At 30.0% G+C, this 21,897-nt stretch overlaps 4 protein-coding genes across 4 annotated transcripts in view; all 4 read left to right on the top strand.

Annotated features, from left to right (window-relative positions):
* Positions 1-21,387, top strand: part of LOC107447106 (G-protein coupled receptor moody) — a 65,939-nt gene extending 44,552 nt beyond the window's left edge. Inside the window, exon 2 of the mRNA XM_071179108.1 lies at positions 19,763-21,387. Coding sequence (XP_071035209.1) covers positions 19,778-20,818 — 1,041 coding nt within the window. The 5' untranslated portion in view covers positions 19,763-19,777 and the 3' untranslated portion in view covers positions 20,819-21,387. The remainder of the gene's footprint in view (positions 1-19,762) is intronic.
* LOC122268222 (G-protein coupled receptor moody-like) lies at positions 1,004-4,242 on the top strand. The gene has a single exon (XM_043038968.2). It carries the CDS (start codon positions 1,659-1,661, stop codon positions 2,820-2,822), a length of 1,164 nt encoding a protein of 387 aa, XP_042894902.1. The 5' UTR covers positions 1,004-1,658; the 3' UTR covers positions 2,823-4,242.
* Positions 6,449-7,734, top strand: LOC122268750 (G-protein coupled receptor moody-like). The gene has a single exon (XM_043038969.2). It carries the CDS (start codon positions 6,473-6,475, stop codon positions 7,499-7,501), a length of 1,029 nt encoding a protein of 342 aa, XP_042894903.2. The 5' UTR covers positions 6,449-6,472; the 3' UTR covers positions 7,502-7,734.
* LOC122268751 (G-protein coupled receptor moody-like) lies at positions 10,522-15,511 on the top strand. The gene has a single exon (XM_043038970.2). It carries the CDS (start codon positions 11,286-11,288, stop codon positions 12,354-12,356), a length of 1,071 nt encoding a protein of 356 aa, XP_042894904.1. The 5' UTR covers positions 10,522-11,285; the 3' UTR covers positions 12,357-15,511.
* Positions 21,388-21,897: the final 510 nt, after the last annotated feature.

Here is a 21,897-nt window from a genome sequence, read left to right as displayed (position 1 = left end):
ATCGGCATAGTAGCACTCTATTCATTCATGAATAGAGTGCTACTATGCCGATTCTTCAGCATTTTTTTTCTGCTTTTAAAACCGTTTGTTCTATATGATTGAATGGTTAAGATGTTAGTGCTCTTACTGCTTAAGCATGCCTTCTGGTTTTAATTCTTAATAATAAATTCTTAATAATAATGAGTACTCATTCATTATGCTTCTTTTATTTCTTTTTATTTCTTCTTTTCTTATTTCCTAATTAAGTGTGTGTTAAGCTTATCGTTACCGATAAAACTGAAATTCTAGAAGATAGTATTTTCTTCAATTTGAAATTTTTTTTTTCATGGAGCATTTCCTGAGAAACGTTTCAGTTGAACTGCCGATTTGCTTTTTTGTATCTTCACTGTAACAAATAGCAGCAGGTCCGATTGGAACCGCATCCACTTATTTTGTATTTTGATAACATGGGCAAAATACTTCTTTGGTGGAGAATCGGTGTATTTAATGATAGGAATTACGATTAATCGATACATCTGTGTAATTTACCCAAAGTATTATCGTTTGATATACAGAAAGAAATGTTTAGCTTTCCAGTTAGCCTTAACGTGGATGTATTCTTTTATCATGTCAATTTTACCATACTTTGGAATTGTAGGAAAATATAGTTACGATCCTAACAGCGGACTCTGTATCCTTTGGAGACAAAATGCAAAAACAATTACAAATATATATATTCTAACGTTCTAAAATTCAGATATATATTTATTTAATTTTTAAAAAAATCATAAAAAATAGGAAATAGAAAATGAAATAAATTAAATATTTTTAAAGAAACTAAAGTACGATTTATAAACATAATTTATAAGAAGGTTCTAATTTATAAGTATAATATGAATTTATACTAAATTATAAATATATTTATTCTTATAAAACATTTAAATCACATGTAAGCATGCTAAAATCTGACCATTAATTCAAAAGTTATTAGTTTTCCTGATTTCTATATATCTTGCGGTCTGTACACAAAAATTTTTAATGTTTGAAATTTAATTTGTTCAAGCGGGAATAAATAATTGAAAAAAATTATTCCTTTTTCAATCAAAAACATTTTTAATTACTTGATAAGGAAACTAGCCAAATCAAGTGCATTCTTCAAAATCCAATTAACAGCAACTGAGAAAATCTGCAGCGTGTATTTAAGAACAAAAATATGTATTTAATAACTTGTTTCGTTTTTAAATTTTTATTAGCATTTTTTTGTCAAATGATTCCTGGAATATTTTTGAATTCACGGTAAACAAAACTCTTCATCACTTACAAAGCTTTTGTATGAGTCTCTGCACAAAGAACTAAAAACTCCCCGAAAAATGGAATTATACTTTAAGAAAACGTTCTAAAATTTTGATGGATCATTATCATTTTAACTAATAATAAAAATTTGCATTTTTTGAAAATTATTACTTTTTGTTGATGAGCGATTTCTTCTTTTGGCTCATAAACTTGAATTTCGGAAGATAGTTCAATTAAAAAAAATTCGCATGAAGCATTTCTCAATGAAACTATTCCATTGAAACCGACAAAATTTCGAAAATTGAAAGTTGAAAATTGATATTTTGCAAAGAATAACTAATCAACCACAATAATGTGTCATAATATTTAAATTGTGTGTTGAGAATATGGATACAGTTTATGTAGATAAAATTCTTAATTTTCTCGATTTTTCTCCAATAGGATTCTTATACAAATTTTATATAAATTTTAGGTTTATTCAGAAGGAAATGAACACTTCACTTCCAGAAATCTTTTTCCCTTTCCGAAACAATTCATTGGATAATGATACTTTGGACATGAACCAAGAACAAGATAGATCTGATAAGCAGGAAGAATCCGTAATTGCTCAAGTAGTCTTTCTCATAATTTCGTCTCTCGGAATATTTGGTAATTCAGTATCGATTCTTGCCTTGAAAAAATCGAAGAAGCTTCGAGGACCAACCGATGCATTTGTTACAACTTTATGCGTTGCCGATTTGCTTTTTTGCATCATCACAATAATAAATTACAGCAGGCCTGATTGGAACCGCAACCACACTTTTTGCCTTTTGATAACATGGGCAAAATTTTTAGTCGCTGGAGAATCGTTGTACTTAATGATTGGAATTACGATTAATCGATATATCTGTATAATTTACCCAAAGTATTATCGTTTGATATACAGAAAGAAATATTTAGTATTGCAGTTAACTTTAACGTGGATGTATACTTTTATTCATTCACTTTTACCATTCTTTGGAGTTGTAGGAAAATATGGTTACGAACCTAACAGCGGACTCTGTATCCTTTTGAGACATTATGGAATAACAGTTCCAACTTTCTTTTTCATACACTACTTTGCATTTCCAGCCACGGTTTTTGTAATTTGCTATTCGAGAATTTTTTGGGTCACTCATAAGGCATCTCAACACGTGAGAAAGCAGTGCAATTTGTCTGTTAAGCGAAAAGAATTAGATCCTACAGCAACGTCACTAGAGATTCAAAGAGGTGATTTTCCGGATCGCGTTGACGATAAGGAAATGAAAATCCTGAAAGTGATGCTAGTCGTTATTGCTGCTTTCCTGATTTGTTACTTTCCAATGACTATTATTCATTTTTTTGACAGTGATGCAAAAATTCCTACTCTTACTGCGCTATCCCACTTGGGACTCAACTTATCAAATGTGATCAATCCCATAATATACGTCGCTATGTGTGCTGAATTCCGAAAGGCATGTTTTGAACTTTTCACTTGCAAACAAGTCAGGCTGCCATTGTCAACTTCTTCAAATAATACAGCAACTTCATAAATGCTAAATGTTTAATAATGCTCTATGAATTTTTTATTTAGGCAAATTTGTATAAACATTATTGTTACAAGTGTCAAAAGTGTATTATTAGTGTACAATGCCCAAACTAATTTTTGTAACCCTTAAATATGGAAATGCTAGAAAGGGATATTGAAAATAAAGATATTTAAACAAATCCTGTTGATAATAAGAATAATTCAGATATATATTTAATCAAAATTTAAAATAAATAATAAAAAATTGAAAAATAGAAAATTAAATAATTTAGGTATCTTCAAAAAGTTAAAAAACAACTTTGAGTACAATTTTTAAATATCATCTGCGCTAATTTATAAGTTTATTCAAAGTTATTCTCATAAAATATTTAAATCACATCTAAGTATGCTAAAATATGACCATTACCGCCGAATATCGAAAAGTATATTTTAAACTCTTAACTGGCAAACAGGTCTGGTTGCCATAGTCAACTTCGTCAAATGCAGCAACTTCTTGAAATACAGCAATATCAGAGATGTTAAATGTTTGATATTGCTCTGCATTTTCTTTTCATGCAAATTGATATAAACATTGTTGTTGTGAGTGTCACAAATATTATATTAGTATGCAATGCAAAAAATAAATAATGTGACCCTTAAATTTATAAATGCTATAAAGTGAAAGTGAAAAAAAAAGATATTTAGACAAATGCAGTTGATAGTAATAATTCAAATCAGTGGAACCTGTAAAAGTGACCACCTGGGTAAAGTAAACACCTGAGTGAGGTGACCATTTTCTACAAGTTTTATTTAAAAAGTCCTTTTCAAAGAGTCTTCATAAAGTGACCACCTCAATATAGTGACCATTTGACATGGTCCCGAGGGTGGTCAGTTTAGATAGGTTCCACTGATTTTATTGATCATTAAAATATCATAAAAATTTTTTAAAAAAATAGAAAATTAAATACATTAAATATCATTAAAAAGTAAAATTCCGATTTGGAGTATAATTGGCAAATATCATCTGCACTAATTTATTAAGATATTGAAAGTTAGTCTCATAAAATACGTATTATGTCAAATCTAAGTATGCTAAAATATTTTTATTAGATTAAAAGTTATAAGTTTTTCTAATATTTATCTTGCGCTCTGTACACTAAAAATCTTTAGTTTAAAATTTATTTTACTGAAATGGGAATAAGTAATTGAAAATAAATTATTGCTTCTTCAATCGAAACCATTTTTAACTACTTGATAAGCAAACTAGCCAAATAGAATGCTTTTTTTGTTATCCAGTAACAGCAACTGATAAACTTTGCAACGTATAATTAAGAGCATTAAGACCTGTGTATTTACTTGTCTCTTTTGGAAATTTTCTATAAAATGCTTTTGTTGTATGATTCCTCGAATATTTCTGAATAAACAGTAACTAAAACTCTTCATCACTTACAGAGTCTTTGAATGAATAACTGTTTGAAGAACTAAAAACTAGCAGAGAAATAAAACTACATTCTAAGAAAGTGTTTAAAAATTTTGAAGGATCATTATCATTTTAAATAAAATATAAATATATATTATTTCTTGTAAATCTTTATTATTATTACTAAACTCAGTGGCACGACAGTCCATCGAGGGTCAAGGCTTATTGTGCCCATCTCAGTATTCTTGACCTTGGGCTCGGGGGTGGTGGAGTAGATGTTCCGGTTAGGTGGTCAACCGAACGCGAAACGCCCAGTGTTTAGTCCCCAAGCATGCTTGGTACTCATTTATCGACCCACTGAAGGGATGAATGGCTAAGTCAACCTTGCCCGGCCCGAGGATCAAACCCAGGACCTGTGGCACGGGAGAGCGAAGCACTACCACTCAGCCACCGGGCGTCCCTTATTAATATTATTATTATTTTGATGAGTTCTAAACGAATTTTGAAATGCGCAAAAAGAAAAAACAAAGATTTAGGTTATAAGGATTTTTATATTAGGTAGAACATTTCTCAAGTATAAGGATCATATCTTACAAATTGAGTCTAATCCTTTCCCCCATATCTCAGAGATATATCGAAAAACTTCTCTATATTCATTCTGAAACGTTTTTTTCCCCTTTTTTTGTGGCTGATTTCATCACCTTAATTATCATCTGCAATAATTATTTAGCATATGTTTTGTGGGATATTCCAAACCATGAAGGTTGAATCATAATACATTAAATATTATGTCAAAACCAATATGTGTAATATTTACGGAAATCAATGATTTTTATGACGAATGTAACGTTTTTATTTAGTGTTTTGTGCAAACTTTACTAAACTAATATAATATATAGATTTCACTAACTTAATGCTACGTTCAAATTGTACTAGTCTAGTCTAATTGACAAATTGTACTTTTAAAACGTAAATAATATTAAAAAATTTATTTTTCGAAGCGTTTTTGTAATGGCTGATTATTTGAATTTTGCCATTACAAAAGAAGACATTAGGATTTTTAAATGGCCTGATGGTTGCCGTTTACCTATCCCTTGGAATAACTTACGGGTACCTATAGCAATTAATGTTACGAAAGCAACATTAGGGAATGTAACAAGAAACATTGAACATTGAAAACATGAAAATCGAAATGAAACAGATATCTTTATTTTATTAAAACTCCTCAGAACTTGAAAACCTTTATTTACACCAGCTTGTTATTTATTTTGTTGCTTTTTTCGGGTTAAAGTTAATAATAAGAATGGAAAATGTATCAAGTAATACAATTTCAAACTCTATCTCTATATTTACACTTTCTGAAATAGAATTCGCACTTAAGATGATTTAGCTATACACGAGCGTTATTACATTATTATTGAGAATGATTTCGTCAGAAAAGTATGTATCATTTAAAAAAACTCAAAATTTTATATATTTCATGAATTTTCTTTCATTCTTGCATCCCCTTATGATACTGTAGTAGTATATTATTTTTTCTTCCTGCCATGCAAATATAACTGTAAAATGTTGCCTATATTACAGTCTTTAATTTTTTCAAGCAAATTATGCGGGGAAAATTACAGATTAACATTAAAAATCGACATTGTAGCTCTCTATTCACTCATTATAACACAATGCCGATTCTCTAATATTTTATTCTGTTTTTAAAACCGTTTGCTCTACATGTAGGGATGATACAGGTGTTTGTGCTCTTACTTCTTAAACATGTTTTCTGGTTTTACATCTTAATAATAAATGAGTACTCATTTATTATACTTCTTTTATTTCTTTTTTTTTCCTTTCTTTTTTCCTAATTAAGGGTGTGTTACGTTAAGCTTATTGTTACCGGTTAAACTGAAATTATAGAAGATAGTATTTTCTTCAATTAGAAAAATTTTTTTTTTCATTGAGCATTTCCCAAGAAACAATTCCGTTGAAAACAAAAAATATTTCGCAAAAATTAAAATTTGATATTTTGCAATGAATAACTAACCAATCAACCACAATATTGTGTTATCATATTTAAATTGTTTGTTAAGAATGTGGACTCAGTGTATGTAGTTAAAATGATTTAATATTCCGATTTTTCTCCAAAAAGTTTATTAAATAAAATTTATGTAAATTTTAGGTTTATTCAAAAGAAAATGAATACCTCATTTCAAGACATCTTTTTTCCCAACCGAAACAATTCATTGGATAATGATACTTTGGATATGAACCAAGAGCAAGATCGGTCTGATATGCAGAAAAAATTCAAAATTGCTCAAGTTGTTTTTCTCATAATTTCGTCTATCGGAATATTTGGGAATTCAGTATCGATTCTCGCCTTGAGGAAATCGAAGAAGCTTCGAAGCCCAACCACTGCATTTGTTATAACTTTATGCACTGCCGATTTGCTTTTTTGTATCCTCACTCTAACAAATTACAGCAGGCCCGATTGGAACTGCAATCACGTTTTTTGCATTTTGATAACATGGGCAAAATACTTCGTTGGTGGAGAATCGGTGTATTTAATGATTGGAATCACGATTAATCGATATATCTGTGTAATTCACCCAAATTATTATCGTTTGATATACAGAAGGAAATGTCTAGCATTCCAGATAGCTTTAACCTGGATGTATTCCTTTATGATATCTCTTTTACCATTCTTTGAAATTTGGGGAAAATATGGTTACGATCCTAACAGCGGACTCTGTATCATTTTGAGACAAAACGGAAAGTCAGCTAGAACTTTCTTTTTTATATCCTATTACGCACTTCCAGCCACGGTTTTTGCAGTTTGCTATTCTAGAATTTTTTGGGTCACTTATAAAACATCTCGACAAGTGAGAAAGCAGTGCAATTTTTTTGTTACGCCTGAAGAATTAAATGCTACAGCAACTTCACCAGAATGTAGAATTCAAAGAGGTGACATTCCGGATCGTGTTAATGACAAAGAGATGAAAATCCTGAAAGTGATGCTAGTCATCTTTGTTGCCTTCCTGATTTGTTACTTTCCAATGGCGCTCATTAAATTTTTTGACAGTAAGGCGAAAATTCCTGCACTTACCGCGCTGTCCTACTTGGGAATCAATTTATCAAATGTGATCAATCCCATGATATATGTTGCTATGAGTGCTGAATACCGAAAAGCATATATTGAACTTTTCACTTGCAAACAACTCTGGCTGCCATTGTCTACTTCTTCGAATGCAGCAACTTCCTCAAATACAGCAACTATAGAGATGCTAAGTGTTTGATATTGCTCTACTATTTTCTTATTTAAGCAAATTTATATAACATTATTGTTGTTATAAGTGTCATAAATGTAATATTAAAGTGCAATGTAAAAAATAAATACTATGCCCCTTAAATTTAGAAATGCTAGAAAGAGATAATGAAAATAAAGACATTTAAACAAATACAGTTGATAATAATAACTCAGATATATATTTAATTAAAATTTAAGAAAATTATAGAAAAATTAAGAAATAGAGAATTAAATAATTTAAATATCTTTAACAAGTTAAAGTACGATTTTGTGAAAAATTTCTTAATATCATCTGCACTAATTTATAAAGTTAGTCACATAATATATTTAAATCACATCTAAGTATGCTAAAATCTGGTCATTAGTTCGAAAGTTATTAGTTTTCCTAATTTCTATCTCACGCTCTGTGCACCAAACGTGCTAAAGTTTTAAATTTAAGTTATTCAAATGAGAAGAAATAATTGAAAATAAGTAATGCCTTCTTCAATCAAAACCCTTTTTGACTACTTGATAAACAAACTAGCCAAATAAAATGTTCTTCTTAATATCCAGTTAATAGCAAGTGAAAAAATCATGAAATGCAAGTGTAATTAAGAACAAAATTGTTTATTTAATAACTTTTGTCTTCTGGAAATTTTTAATAGCATTTTTGCCATATGAGTCTTCGAATTTTGTCTGAATTTACGGTAACCAAAACTCTTCATCACTTACAGGGCTTTTGGATAAATTTCTGCTCAAAAAAATAAAAACTCACGCAAAAATAAAATTATATTCTAAGAAAACGTTCTAAAATTTTTAAGGATTGTCATTTTAAATAAAATTAAAAAAAATTAGTATTTCTTGAAAATCATTATTATTATTATTATTATTTTGATGATGAGCAATTTCTACAAGTTCATTTAGATTTTTCTGCTGCTCAGAAGGTCTAAACGAATGCACAAAAAGAAAAAAAAAGATTTAGATTATAAGGACTTTTATATTAGGTTTAACATGCCTAAAGTATAAGGATCATATCTTACAGATCGAGTCTAATCCCTTATCCCATGTCTCGGAGTAACTACTTTATATTTATTTTCAAACCTTTTTATGTGTATGTCTGATTTTATCACTTTAATTATAATCTGTAAAAAATTTTTAATTGCAATTTTATTATTTATGAGGGATACTCCAAACCATGAAAGTTGAATCATAGTACAAGAAAAATTATTTTATTATGTCAAAACCTATATGTGTAATGTTTACGGGTAATTATGTGTAATATTTTATATTATTAATTTAATTTTTTATACTATTTATGTGGAATGCAACGTTTCTATTTAGTGTTCTGTACAAATTTTACTAAACTATTATAATATAAGGATTTCACTAACTTAAAGTTATGTACAAGTTTTACTACTCTAGTGTAAGTGACAATTTTTACTATTGTAACATAAGTAATGTTAAAAATATTATTTTTCTATGCGTTTTTGTAGTGCAGTGTTTCCCAAACTCATGTCTTTTGTGTACCCTTTCTAAATTTTTCGTAGCGCTGTGTACCACTAATTAAAAAAATGAATGTATATTTTACTATAAAAAAATTGCACAAAAGTTTAAAACCTCAATTGGTTGTTGACACCATTAATTATTAACTGTTAACTCTACAAATAATAGCCAATAGAGAAATACGTGTGAAATACAACTTTGCTTCTAAATAAAAATTTTTGAAATTTTTGCTTGTCGTAAGATATTTCGTATAGGAACGCGCACCCCAGCTAAGCCGTTCCTGTACCCCTGCGGGTACGTTGTAGTGGATAGATATTATAATTCTGTTGTAGTGGATACTGTTGTAGTGGATAGATATTATAATTCAGCCATTACAAAAGGAGACCTTAAGATTGGTATATGTCCTGCCGGTTGTCTTTTACAAATCCTTTGGAATCGCTTACGGACATCTATTACATTTAATGTTACAAAAGCAAAAACATGAATTGCACCAACTGCAACTTACGTAATCCTCAATATATGAAGACACCGATTTGTATCTGGTTTCGTTCTGTTTTTTAAATCCCTGTTTTCAGTTTGTAAGTATTCTGATGGTGGTTTATCAAACTTCGTCATATTCTCACTTATTTAAAAAGAATATCACGTGGTATAATTGTAAAAATCATGATTTAAGGTTTTTTGGTTTGCTTCTTTAACGAGTAAATATATTTCTCAATCATTTCTCACTATGTCACGCTTTCCATATCGCTAAGTTCAAATTTTCAAGTCCAGTTGATTAGTTTTCAAATCCTTGAAATCTTTTACTTTTTTATGATTAGCATTCTGTAAACAAAATGTTCTTGCATAAAATTATCATTATCGTAATTAGATATTTTATTAACCACTATCACTTTTGCGATAAAAACGAACGGGGGCTGATGAGCTATATGTTCCAATTTTTTTCTTCAATTCGCAATTGTTTTCAATTTCTCCAGTTTCAATTCAAATTCTTTTAGAACTCCGTAAGTTAATTTCTATTTTTAATTTGTATAATTAATGTATGTAGTTACTGTATATAATTAATGTATGCGATTAATCTATATGGTAAATTTATAGACTACTAATTATTTCTCCCTTCAAAATGAGAGAATTATCTAAAATTCAACAATGAAAAGATTTTAAATCCCAACCTATTAATGATATCTTTTCTCACTTTCATCTTGGATACATTTTATTGGGTTCACAGTTTTTGATTAAGTAAAGTGCTAAACTCAAACATTTTTAAAAAATGTCATATTATCATAAAAAAAAAATCAGCTTCTGAATTTTTAACGATGACATTTCTTTTTAAAACTGTATATATTTTGTATTAATTTATAAATTTAAAAAAATATATATTTCTTTAAGCATTTGCATTTTAAAGGAGTATAATAGAAATTTTTATTCAAAAATAATAATTACGCATTTTTTTGGAAAAAAAAAACATTCTTAATAATTTTTCTTCAACATCAAAATGTAAACGCAATTTGCTTTCATAAATACTATTTGTTTCGTATAAACACAAGTTTTTCATTTTTATAGACACATTTTTATCCATATTTACGTACATAGTTGAAATGATGTTACACACGACATATTTTTCAAGTGAATGTTTTTGGTCATAAAAAGCATAATTGCCTCTTTGAAATTTTTTATTTCAATACAAACAAAATTTATTCATTTTTCGGTAACAAAAATTCAATGGTAGAATATCGATAAGAGATAAAAAAGTTAAGCTAGGAATAAGTAGTTTCATCTCTGAAACTAAAATGAAAGCAAAGAACGAAAATTGAACTAACTTTTAGATCACAATAATTTAATTACTAATACTAATTATTTTAACAAATGTTTATCAATATTACGCTCACATTTGAAGTGATGCTATATGACATACTTTTTGAGTGAACTTTTTGTCATAAAAAGCATAATTCTTTCTTTTAAATTTATTTTTTTTCCAATAACAATGAAATAATTTGATTTTTTGGTAAAAAGAAACTCCAATCGTCGAATTTTCAACAATGAAAAAACCCCATCAAAACTAGGAATAAGCAGTTGTATCTGTAATGTTAAAATGAAAATGAAGGGCGAAAATTTTAATTTTCACATGCAAAACAATCTAAATAATGTAGTTACGTTCACAAATTGAATTTACTTGTTTAAAATGGTTGCAATTTCAGTTTCGGCTATCTAGTTACAATTATTAATTTCAGGATATCTTACCAATAAAATTTCTGATGCAAAGTTTATATAAATTTTAGGTTATTCTAAGGAAAATGAATGCTACACACGAAGACAACTTCTTGTTTTCTTTCGAAAAAAATAGTTCATTGGCAAATGATACTTCGAATGTGAATGGAGAGCAAGATATATTTGATATCGAGAAAAAGAAGAGAATTTCTCAAGTAGTTTTCCTTCTGATTTCTTCTATCGGAATTTTCGGAAATTTTGTATCGATTCTTGCTTTGACGAAATCAAAGAAACTTCGAAATCCTACAACAACATTTGTCACTACTCTTTGCGTGGCTGATTTGCTGTTTTGTTTGTGTACTTTTATAAATTATATAAACATCGAGTGGAACCAGAACTATTATTTTTGCATTTTGATAACTTGGGCAAAATTTTTCGTTGGTGGAGAATCAGTATATTTAATCGTAGGTATTACCATCAATCGGTATATATGTGTAGTTCATCCAAATTATTATCATTTGATATACCAAACGAAGTATCTAGTTCTTCAGATAACTCTCGCTTGGCTTTATTCTTTTCTGATATCCCTCTTGCCGTTCTTTGAAATCTGGGGAAAATATGGATATGATCCTAACAGTGGACTTTGCATAATTTTGAGACAGAAAGGAACATCAGCGAAAGTTTTCTTTTTTATATCTTACTTCGCGTTTCCAGTAATTGTCCTTATCATCTGCTATCCGAGAATTTTGTGGGTCAGTCTCGAGGCCTCTGAACGAGTGAGAAAATCTAGTCTTTTTGTAACTGCATCAGGATTAAATGCAACAGCAACCTGTAACGGTATTCAGAGTGACTACAATTCTGAAAGTCTTATGAATGATAAAGATATGAAACTTTTGAAAGTGATGTTGGTCATCGTTGTCGCTTTTACGATTTGCTACTTCCCAATGGTGCTAATTAAATTTTTCGACAATAAAGCAAAAATTAGTGCGCTCACTGCAATATCATACTTGGCGATCAACGTATCGAATGTGATTAATCCTATAATATACTTCTCGATGAGCAATGAATATCGAAAAGCATATTTGGAGCTATTCAAGTGCAAAGATATTCGACTTCAGTTTTCGGTCTCTACAAACTCAGAGATGATCAGTGTTTGATGTTATTCTTATATTCATTTCATCTATCGAAAAGCATACTTGGAGCTATTCAGGTGCAAAGATATTCGACTTCAGTTTTCGGTCTCTACAAACTCAGAGATGATCAGTGTTTGATGTTATTCTGATATTCATTTCATCTACACTATAAGTTCTCAAAATTATATCTTCCTTAGAGGGTGCTGAAGAATTCATAGACAATAGGCAAAATTTTCTAAATAGAAATTGAATTCTCATTCAAGAAAAGACGCTCTGTGAATAAAAATCAACAAGAGTTTTAATTCTTCATAATTGTTATTATTAATAGAGATCTGAGGAAGATTAAAAACAAATTAGGGTATAATATGTTATTTAATTTATTTTTTTAAGGAAAGTGATTAATTTAGTTGAATGCTGTATAAAATTCTTTGACAACAAAGCAAACATTAGCGTGCTCACTACAATATCATAGTTGGAGATCAACGTATCGAATGTGATTAATCCTATAATGTACTTCTCGGTGAGTACTGAATATAGGAAAAAGCATATTTGGATCTGCTTACCTGCTAAGATTTTCTGCTTCAGTTCTCTGTTTCTACAAACTCAGAGATGATCAGTATCTGATGTTTTTCTGCAATTTATTTCATCTACCCCATAGATCCCAAATTTTGGTCTAGTCTCTATTGAATAGGCTAATTCATAGGCAATAGGATAAATTTTTTTATTGAAATTCTAATAATAGTAGAAGTCTCGTTGAAAAATTTCATTTTGTAAATAAAAAGTCATAATTAAGACATCAGAAATGATCAATGCATGATGTTTTTAAGCTATTTTTTTACATTCATCATAAGTTCTCAAAATTAAGTCTTTTTTCTACTAAATGCTAAAAAATTCCTAGACAATAGGAAAAAGTTTCTAATTAGAATTCTAATATTAATTGAAATTTCATTAAGAAATTATATTTTGCAAATGAAAATCAATCAAAAGTTTTAATTATGAAACAATAATTATGAAAAGAGACTCCTAATTATTGTTATTATTACTAGAGCACTCAAGAATATTAAAACAAATTAATATACATACATTATTTAATTAAATTTTTAAGGAAAATGATTAATTCAGTTAGATTCTGTTCAATGTTAACTCTTTCAAACTTTTAATACTAATTAGCTAGATTAGATTTTGAAATATAACTGTCTCAGTTCAGTACAGCGACAAGAAAGTTAAGATGACAGAATGTTGGCTTTCATAAACGGCATTATTTTTTCTGGCATACAGAATTTATACGGTGAAAAAAAGTCTTGTAAAATTACTGTATTGCTAATGACGTTTCTGGTTAAAAAATATATAATTCTGTATAGTAAATTGTAAACCGTATTCAAACCATTCATTTGGTCATTGTTTCATTCAAATGGTAATGGTTGACCGGAAATTCTGGTTTTAAAAAATATAGTTCTAGTAACCACACATTTAGAAAAAAAATGAAACTGAAAAGTGAAAATTTAAACTAAATAAACTGTTTTGATGCCATGCCGTTAGGTATCATGATAAAATTACTGCATTTACCAAGTTTTATCACATATTGTAAAACCATATTTTATTACGATTTTACCAAAATTATTACCAGAGCTCATGGATAAAAATTGTCGGTGTTCCCATAGAGCCAGAAACACGGTAAATTTTTACAATAATCTGGTAGTTTGAAATTTCTTTCTCAGTGAAAAAGACATTTATAAATTTACTTATGGCCCAAATTCTATTAGCACTGGAACAAAAACTATAGTTCTTAAGAAAGAGATTGCATTTTTCAAAAAGAATATTGGGATTTTTAAAAGGAAAAATTATGCTCAATTTTTAAAATAATTATAGCTTCTTAAGAGAATGCATAATTAAATTAACAATAGCGTAACTGCGCACTTTTTAATGTATCATATGCTTGTAGAAATTTATGTCCAATTAGATGGAAAGGAAATACACCAAAAAAATTAAATACGTAGTAATAAAAATGTATATTCATCATTTTTTATAACTGTTTCTTAGCATTTTTCTTTCCTTCTTTTTGCACTGAGCTTTCTAAGCTTTACTTAAAAAAAGTCTAGGAACGGTTTGCAGAAAGAGCAATTTAAAATGGTTTATTGACTTTTCCCTATTTATAGTTAATATGAATTGAATAGTTGAACAACATAAATTGACAAAGTTATGTGCATGCAGAGGATTTTTATTTTCCTGTCCAAACTTTTTCAGAGAATCAATATGTTTTTGAGCAATGTGTCCTCTGATCAAGTAATGCATTTCGAAACTAAATTAAGTTTGATGTCCACAGTACTTCTTTATTATTTGTTCATTGACGATAATATGCTGCAATCTCACCCATACGTTTAGCATTACTTTATTTACTTATGCTATTAGAATTGGCAACGAACCTTTACAATCACTTAATATTATATAAAATAAATATTTTTGCTAAATTTAAAACAGAATAACCGTTTTGCTAAGAGGGTCAGAAAAATACTTGAATTATAGTGGAGAAAAAGCATGTCGAAACATATAATGTTATCAGTACTGTTATAATTGTTGCTAATTTAATGTATTAGCATTATGTAAACATTTTTTTTAATTTCCAATGAGCTGCACAATCGGTCTTGCCGATGAGCAGACCTAGTGCGTTCTCCAGAGGTGGTATCCACTCTTTCAGAACCACCACAATGGGTGAGATACCGTTGGTCATGTTAATTTGGACGTCTGGTTTCTGCCACACTAGATGGCAGCACCGAGACTCTATTTGGATGCTAAAGTGCACTTGGAATTTAATTTTGCCGGAAATGCCAAGAGCCAATAAGGCACTCCAGGGATCTTTTACATGCCGCATAATCATACGACATGGCCTCTGAGGATTTTCTGCATCCCGAAAATCCGGTGTCTGGGCCGGGGATGTATTATGTAAATATTACTTATATAATAATGTATCAATCTAAACATATATGAATATTAATGTAACATTGATGATGCATGTTATTATTTAAACTCCTTGTAAACAATATTGCGTCTGAAAGCTACATCTGGCTGGCACTAACCAAGTGCTCGAAATCGCTTTGCGATTCTATTAACAATCAATGCAGCCAGAAAATATTGTGTTGTATCAACTTTATATATGAATAAAAATCTAAACAACTCGCAAATTTTTTTATTTTTCTTAGTTTCATGGAAATATTGGTTTAATTTATGGAAATATTTATAATTAATTGGGCGGATATTCAAGGATTTGAGAATATGTTTTGATGCAGTGTAACGGAAGGAGTATTTCAGTAATTATATTCATTTCATAAACTTACTAAAGGTGAGAACTGTCCTCTTGCCGTTAGGCTAAACCTGAGATGCTTATGTGGTTTCCTCTCTATGTACCGCAAATACGGGTAAGTTCCATTGAAAAAGTCCTCTATGAAAGTTAATAAGTCCTAATGCTTGATCTCTAAGTTCCCTTATTTTCTAGGTTAGGTTCAAAGTCACATGTTTACGAAGTTGAATATTAATAAGTCGTAAACTCAGAATTAGGTCGGCGGTTCAACACCGGTTATAAAATAAGAAAAAGACTAGAATTGCATTGGGGAGGGGTGCAGAGTGCTGGTCTCTTTTGACAATAGTATTTCAAGGTAAAGATCATAATCTTAATAGAACGTACTGCACTAAATGGAACAAAAAAAATTATGGGTGAGGAAGTTATATCAATAAGTCTCCTCTAGAAATTTTATCTTAGCAATATATGGAACAAACCAGACTGCAGAAGGCATTAAAAGTAACAGGATTAAGACCAAAATTGCTAGAAAAGTTTATTAAAAACAAGTTCTTTACCAAAAAAAAAGAGAAAAGAATTTTAAATGTGAATAGTAAATCTCTAAAAATATCCTTTTTGGTGTATTATTGTTGTCACTAATGCTATATGCCAATACCAGCAAACCTGCTTGAAATCAAGCAAATTTCAAAGGTAGAGAGCACGCTTTCAGTGGCGCTATCTATGGCCAAGAATAACACTTCAGTCATAGATACGGCCACACATGAAACTTCAACAGCACGTGCCACAGCCCGCTTTACAGGGAGGATTCAATCATAATCCATTCATTCATCCACGGATCGTAATTTTGATCTGAACCGCAGAATGATCAATCTCCAAGTTAGCACCTTCAGAGGTATTGATTTGTTATTAGAACTTGCCGAACTTCGTAACTCAGAGGATTTGACGCACACCAGTCATCATTTAAATTATGGGGATTCCTCGGCCAGCGGGATTTCAACTCTCGTTCTCACAAACACAGGCCCGACATTCTCCCAACCAGGCCATTCCAGCCATATCCTAAATGTCTATAGGCATTATGCAAAAAATGCCGTTGCAGAGAAAAGTAATAAAAAGGCAAAAGAAAATGAAAGGTATGGTAGAGAAAGGAAAATCCAAAAATGCCAATAAAAAATAATTGAAGAGAAAAAAAAAGAACTTATTAAACACTGAAAATGACAATGTCATCAAATTTCAGATCATACAGATGGTGGTCCGTAAGTTACTCTTTAGCAAAAGTTGCGGTAAGTCTGAAAAGCAAGGAAATTACGTGAATCATTGTATTTTGTTCTTATAGTCACATTTTTAATCTAGTCGAAGCAACAAAAAAAAATATTCGGATTGATTTCGTTATCTAATCATTCGAATTTCTCTAACTAAATTAAAATGTACATAGTTTATGGAGTCTAGTTCATCTAAGAGTATGCAATCTAATTAAACTTAATTTTCCGGAATTAAACAAAATTTTAGTTCCAAAATTAGACATAATATAAAATTTTTCTGTAAATTAACATAATACAAGTTTGACAACATCCCGGCATATTTTATGTGTACTACATATTTTTTTTCAAATGTAAAACTTATCGCAAATATTTGACGAGAAATGTTGTAATAAATTTTTTTTTTAAATATTATTTATAGGGAACTATGTAATAGCTTCAATCTACACTGCTCAAAACACTTAAAGGATATTGAGGTTGTAGATTGATCTTGCTCCTAGAGAATTGTTCGAATTAATAATACATTATCTACAGACGTAGTAGACTATATGAAATAAAAATCGCATTCGCTTTGAAGAAATAAAATGCGTTTTTATTGAGTATTTGGGTACAAAAGAAGAAGAAAAAAACACAATTTGTGCATTTGAGGAAAACAAATAAAATAAGGTGCTTCCTTTAAAGAAAATCACTTTTAGCAGGGGGTATAGTTTCCCCAGACGCCAGCAATGTTGAACACCTTTAAGGCATCGAGTCAATGAAGTTATTAATGAGGGACTGGGGTATTCATTCTGTCCCACTCCTCCAAAAGAGCTCTTTTCAGTTCTTGGAGAGTGTGTGGGAGTTAATTTATTTTCGATTGCCTAGTATTTATTCTAGTTTCGTCATTCTAGTTAACGATCTTACGCAAAGCACTACGAAGAGGTATCGAATTCAAGGGGAACCATTTCGAGAGGAAACATTTTCGTCATACATTTGAGAGTTTACGCTTCGTCCGAATCACGTGATTTCGTGACGAAATGATTCTCAAATTTAACAAAAACTGCTCAAGGACTGCTGAATCTTCAAAAGGGAAACTTTTGTTTACGAAAGTGAGTGAATGTTTCGAGAGTTTTCTGCATAAACTTCTGAATTATTTCGTGAGAGTTACGGATAGAGTTGCATCATAAATTTAGCAACTACGTTAGCAAATAATTAAAGAAACTTTTCAATTTTAAATTGTAAAAAAATTAGTCCTATAGTTTCTTTTAATCAATTAAATTTATGTATGAAACCACATAAAGAAAAAGACCTCAAATTTAATTTTAGAAAGCTACCATTATGGGTATTAGAAATATTTTTTGCTTGAATTTATACTATGCCAGAAATCTACAAAATTTCTTCTCAAAACACTATCAGGAACCAGATCTCAGAACATATGCATTTATAATTTAAACATTAAAAATAAATAACTTAAGAATAAGTTAAATTTACTGAAATATTGGCAAAGGTTTTTCAGACGCTTTGACTACCAGGCTCATAGGCACTTGTATTACACCACTTACTACACTATAAAAAATTCCAAATCAAATTACGGTAAAAAATACTGGCACTTTTACTATAAAACCTTTTTTTACCGGAACATGTTACGGAACAAAAAATCTGATATACCGAAATTCTTACAGTAATAATTAGCATAAAGTCACTAAATCACGCTTATTAAATATATATCACTGTAAAAATTACGGTATATTATATTTTAGCATAAAATGGATGAAACCCGAAATGTAGGTGCGGAAAAATGGATTTTACGGATGACAATTCAAAGTATCTGTGCTTTACACCGTAATTTGATCCGGAATTTTTTAGTGTGTACACTATTAAATATATTTTTTTCACAAGTTACTGTGCAATACTTTTCACAGTTTTCTGAAAATCTATAATTAACTGGGTTTGATAATTTTTTGCAAAATCATCTCATTATTTTTTTATAATAAGGTGTTATGTTAGGACAGCATTACTATACAGTTTTGGAATTCGTATCAAGTCAAACCTCAAAACAGTTTCATACCTGCCAACTTTTACTCATTTGGCGTAAAATTTTATTTCTATATTTAAAGTGGTAGTAAAATGTATGCTTTCTATATATTCCTTGCATTTATAAACTTAATTCATAGTATTTTTAATTCACCACTATTTTTAAAAAAATTAAGCATATACATTAATATGTAATAATGTTCTAGTAATCCGAATAAGCTTGTTCATAATACAGCAAATGTTTCTGCCTAAAATTGTAATTTACATTTCATTTTACTACCACTGGGGAAAATCATCCTTGAAAGGATTAAAAGTTGGCAGGTATGCAGTTTGTTCATTAGAGGTTAAAATTTAATTTTTAGCAGAAAAAGAATTAAAAAAACGTAATTAAAACGTTACAAATTGCTTATGAGGGAGACAGGATTAGACGCATAAAAGCCTGTTTGATTGCCGTAAGAAACTGGACGATGCCAGAAAAATTATCCGAAGCAACTTATCGGCAATTGAACTCAACTTTCCTCATTAATTATTCCACAGATTTCGATATTATATTTTTTTAGCGCTAATTTTATAGTTGCGACTCTCAAATGTGCACACTTTTATTATTTCATTTTTGACAAAAATACTCGAAATACCTGTCAAAAAAAGTAATGGCAAAACAATTTTTTGAAGTTTTTATCTTTGAAGGTTTATTGTGGAGAAAATTTCAAAAATTTAGTTTCCTAAAGTTATCTTAATTTACAATGCAAAAATAATAACGTGCCTAATTTTCCTTAAAATGGATTTAAGTTTGATATGAAAATGTTGATCCTTTCACTAAGAAGAATTTCCTCAAAAAAATCTAATATGACATTTTATATCCTTTTTAGGTTATCGGAAAGAAAATGAATACAACTCAAGACAACATCTACTTTTATATCCAGAATGATTCATTGGCAAATGAGACATTGGACGCAAATCAAAAACAAGGAAAAACTGACATCGAAAAAAAGCTGAGAATATTCATATTACTATTAATCGCAATTTCATGTCTTGGAATAATCGGAAATTCCATAACGATTTTAGCTTTGAGAAAATCAAAAAAACTTCGAAGCCCAACTACTGCATTTATCATCAACTTATGCACTGCAGATATGCTATTTTGCGTGAGTACTCTTACAACTTATACGATGCTAGAGTGGGGTCACAACTATTATTTTTGCATTTGGAGTACATGGGCAAGGTATTTCTTTGGTGGAGAATCAGTGTATGTGATGATTGCAATTACCGTCAATAGGTATATCTGCGTTGTATACCCTAAGTATTATCGTTTAATATACAAACCCAACTACCTAGCTATTCATATAGCTCTGACTTGGCTTTATGCTTTATTGTTAGCTTTTCTACCATTCTTTAAAGTGTGGGGTAAATATGCTTATGACCCGAATAGCGGGATCTGCACCATTATGGTCCATAATGGAAAATCAGCCAAAACTTTCTTTTACATTACAGCCTTCGCTTTTCCAACAACTGCTTTTGCTATCTGTTACCCTAGAATTTTCTGGCGAACTTATAAAGCATCTAAGGAGGCGAAAAAATACAGCGCTACGGTAACTCCAGCAGTTTTAAATGCCACAGTGTCTTCTCCAGAATACAGGGCTGATGATAAGGAAATGAAAATCTTGAGAGTGATGCTAGTGATTGTTGTTGCTTACATGATTTGCTATTTCCCCCTTGCGTCTACTAAATTGTTTAACCTGGAAGGAAAAATACCAGCAATTCATATCGTAGGCTATTTTGGAGTTAACTTTTCGAATGTCATCAATCCCATAATATATGTAGCGATGAGTGCTGAATATAGAAAAGCATATTTGGAACTTTTCCGATGCAAACAGATTTGGCTTCAAATTTCAAACACTTCAAACTCAGAGTTGATCAGCGCATGATCTCAGATCTGTGGAAGGAAAGACAGAACAAAAAATTATCGAAAGCCCTGTCTTTGTTTAATCTAGCTTTTGCGTTTTGAGCAACCAACTTCTTTATTTGCTGCTTATTATTTATTTATTTGCTTTATTTACTCAAATACTTAAGAGCACCTAAACAAGTGAAGAAGTACAATATTTAAGTAAATCCAGTGGTTTTAAAAGCAACTGTGTAAACTGCAGAATATAGAGCTAACGATTTTAGTAATGAAAATTTTAAAAGTGATGTTTGTAATCGTTGATATGCGAATTTTCAAATGTATTTACAAAACTATTTTACATTGAAGCAATTTAGGCTATTTGGGAATCAGTATATCAAATGTGATTATTTCTAATACATATTGCGATTAGCACTCAATATCGTAAAGTATATTCAAAACTTTTTCACTGCATTTAAACTTTTCATCAAGTGTCAAGCCCTTTGAACGCAGAGATCAGAAGCAAATGATATGCTTATGATCATAATTTAGAGCAAAATGAAAAATTCGCATGTATTTTTTTATTTTTGAAATACATCTTTTGATTTCCATTCATTGACTTTTTTACTTTCTAAGAATTTTCTGAATCACTTTCAGATTGTCTAAAAGTGCAAAGTTTCATTAATTCTAACTCTCAGAGCAACAGTGTCTTCTTAGGAATATACGGCCAATGATAAATCAATAAATATCTTAAAAGTGCTGTTGTTGATTGCTGTTTCGCATAATTTACTAAACTAATGACATAGAATCCAAAATATCTCTTATAGGTAATATGAGAATCAAGATGGCAAATGTGATCAATTCCAATATGTGTATCATGATGAATGCAGAATATCCTAAAGCATGCTCAAGATCTTTCCCAATGTAAACAAATTAGGATTCAGTTTTCAACCTCTTCAGAGTAGACTACCGTATGCTCTGCAAATGATCCTGGCGCATTAACGAAATATCAACAAAAATCTTTTTTTTTAATGCAGTTTTTGTATTTCTAGCAATCGGCTTTACTCCTTGGTATCGAAGAACGCTTTGGGTAACTTTCAAAGCATCTAGGCGAGTGAAGAAATA

Source organism: Parasteatoda tepidariorum, chromosome 1, assembly GCF_043381705.1.
Source record: "Parasteatoda tepidariorum isolate YZ-2023 chromosome 1, CAS_Ptep_4.0, whole genome shotgun sequence".
Lineage (NCBI taxonomy): Eukaryota > Metazoa > Arthropoda > Arachnida > Araneae > Theridiidae > Parasteatoda > Parasteatoda tepidariorum.
The sequence above is the reverse complement of the archived record's forward strand: the minus strand, read 5'-3'. Positions and strand labels throughout refer to the sequence as shown.

What these genes read in the sequence shown, in the direction of transcription:
- LOC122268222 (XM_043038968.2), top strand. Translation starts at nt 1,659, where the DNA reads ATGGATACAGTTTATGTAGATAAAATTCTTAATTTTCTCGATTTTTCT.
- LOC122268750 (XM_043038969.2), top strand. Translation starts at nt 6,473, where the DNA reads ATGAACCAAGAGCAAGATCGGTCTGATATGCAGAAAAAATTCAAAATT.
- LOC122268751 (XM_043038970.2), top strand. Translation starts at nt 11,286, where the DNA reads ATGAATGCTACACACGAAGACAACTTCTTGTTTTCTTTCGAAAAAAAT.